General features: G+C 53.7%; 1 protein-coding gene across 1 annotated transcript in view; it reads right to left on the reverse strand.

Moving 5' to 3' along the window:
- The window catches only part of LOC111735019 (protein HID1-like), a gene marked incomplete at both ends in the record, with an annotated part of 3017 nt that extends 2273 nt beyond the window's left edge, over window positions 1–744 (reverse strand). Inside the window, one exon of the mRNA XM_023526852.1 lies at window positions 580–744. Coding sequence (XP_023382620.1) covers window positions 580–744 — 165 coding nt within the window. The remainder of the gene's footprint in view (window positions 1–579) is intronic.
- Between the last annotated feature and the right edge of the window lie 618 nt (window positions 745–1362).

Genomic DNA, 1362 nt, shown 5'->3' on the forward strand with positions numbered 1-1362 from the left:
ATATATTGTCCCTCCCTGCAATGCTTTTTGACACGCCCCCCACCCTCCAGTCATCCCTCATTCATCAGTGCAAATTTTACTTATTTCGGAAATAATAACGGCTAATACCTAAGTCGCCAGGCGCTGTGCACTTTTTGTAGGTCATTTTACTTAATCCTTCCAACACTGTCTGAGACAGGGCCTCTTCATACCTTGCCATCAAGTGGCAAGGTGCTAATTTACACCAGGTAGCCTGGCACCTGTGACACCCCTCAGGGTCACACCGCTCAGAACTTCTCTCTCATCAGATTAAGGTGACCTGTTTGGGCGACCACTCGGTTAAAGCCTCCCACCGTGCCTCCGTCCCCAGCTGTGGGCTCCACGGGGCAGGGAGCACTCTGCTTTGTCCCCCACCAGATCCCCTGCACCCAGCATGGGGCTTGGTACACAGTAGGTGCTCAATAGGACACTGGACAACCTGGGGGGCAGAGGGCTGTGCCCTCTCAGACACGAAGGTGCCCTTTCCACTGCCCATCCTGGTTCTTGCCCCTGCCCCTCCCCGCCCCCCGTCCAGGCCAGGGGCTTGGGCTGTTGCCTCACCATCGAACTGGTACTGGATGATGTTGTTGAAGACCTCCAGGAGGAAGAAGACCAGGTGGTGGTTCTGGGCGGCAGAGAAGAGGAACCAGGTTGTGGAGAAGGCCTCCAGCAGGTGGAGCAGCTTGTTGGCGGCCACCATGGACAGGCTCTTGAGGTAGGGGGACACTGTGAGGGAAGGCTCGGCTTACTCCTGGGGTCCTACCGGCATCCCTGCACATCCTGGCCTGGCAGGACAAGATGCTCCCCAAGCCCTCCCTGCACCCTGCCCATGAACTCTCTGAAAAGACAGGAAGACCATACTCCAGAGGTCGAGCCACACTGTCCACGCCTTCTGCAGAGCCCCAGGAAATGGTTTAAGCTCCACCCTCATCTCTCCACCATGTGGACAGCTGTACTGTTTACAAAACCAGTCACACACGCCATCTGACCTACACTTCTGAGAGGGAGGGGGGACACAGACGAAACCCATTTTACAGATGAGGAAACAGGTTCAGAGAGGTTCTTAAACTTGGCCAAAGTTCCCCAGTTATAAAATGGTTGGGCAGGGATACAAACTCAGGATCTTTAGGTCTTTCTAGACTATCAAACTGATATTCTCCATATAATTAAATACATATTTTTTGCACAGCTCATGGGGGGTAATTAGAGGTGAAACGCTGAACATCGGTCTGCGTGCTTCCCTGTCTCATGCCTTTCTCGCTCACTAGGCTGGGGCAGAGACAATGGCTGTCTTGTTCACAAATGCATTTGCAGAGCTGGTCACGCTTAGCCAGTGCTCCGTTA

The sequence above is a fragment of the Pteropus vampyrus genome, unplaced genomic scaffold (assembly GCF_000151845.1).
Source record: "Pteropus vampyrus isolate Shadow unplaced genomic scaffold, Pvam_2.0 Scaffold11787, whole genome shotgun sequence".
NCBI classification, from domain to species: domain Eukaryota; kingdom Metazoa; phylum Chordata; class Mammalia; order Chiroptera; family Pteropodidae; genus Pteropus; species Pteropus vampyrus.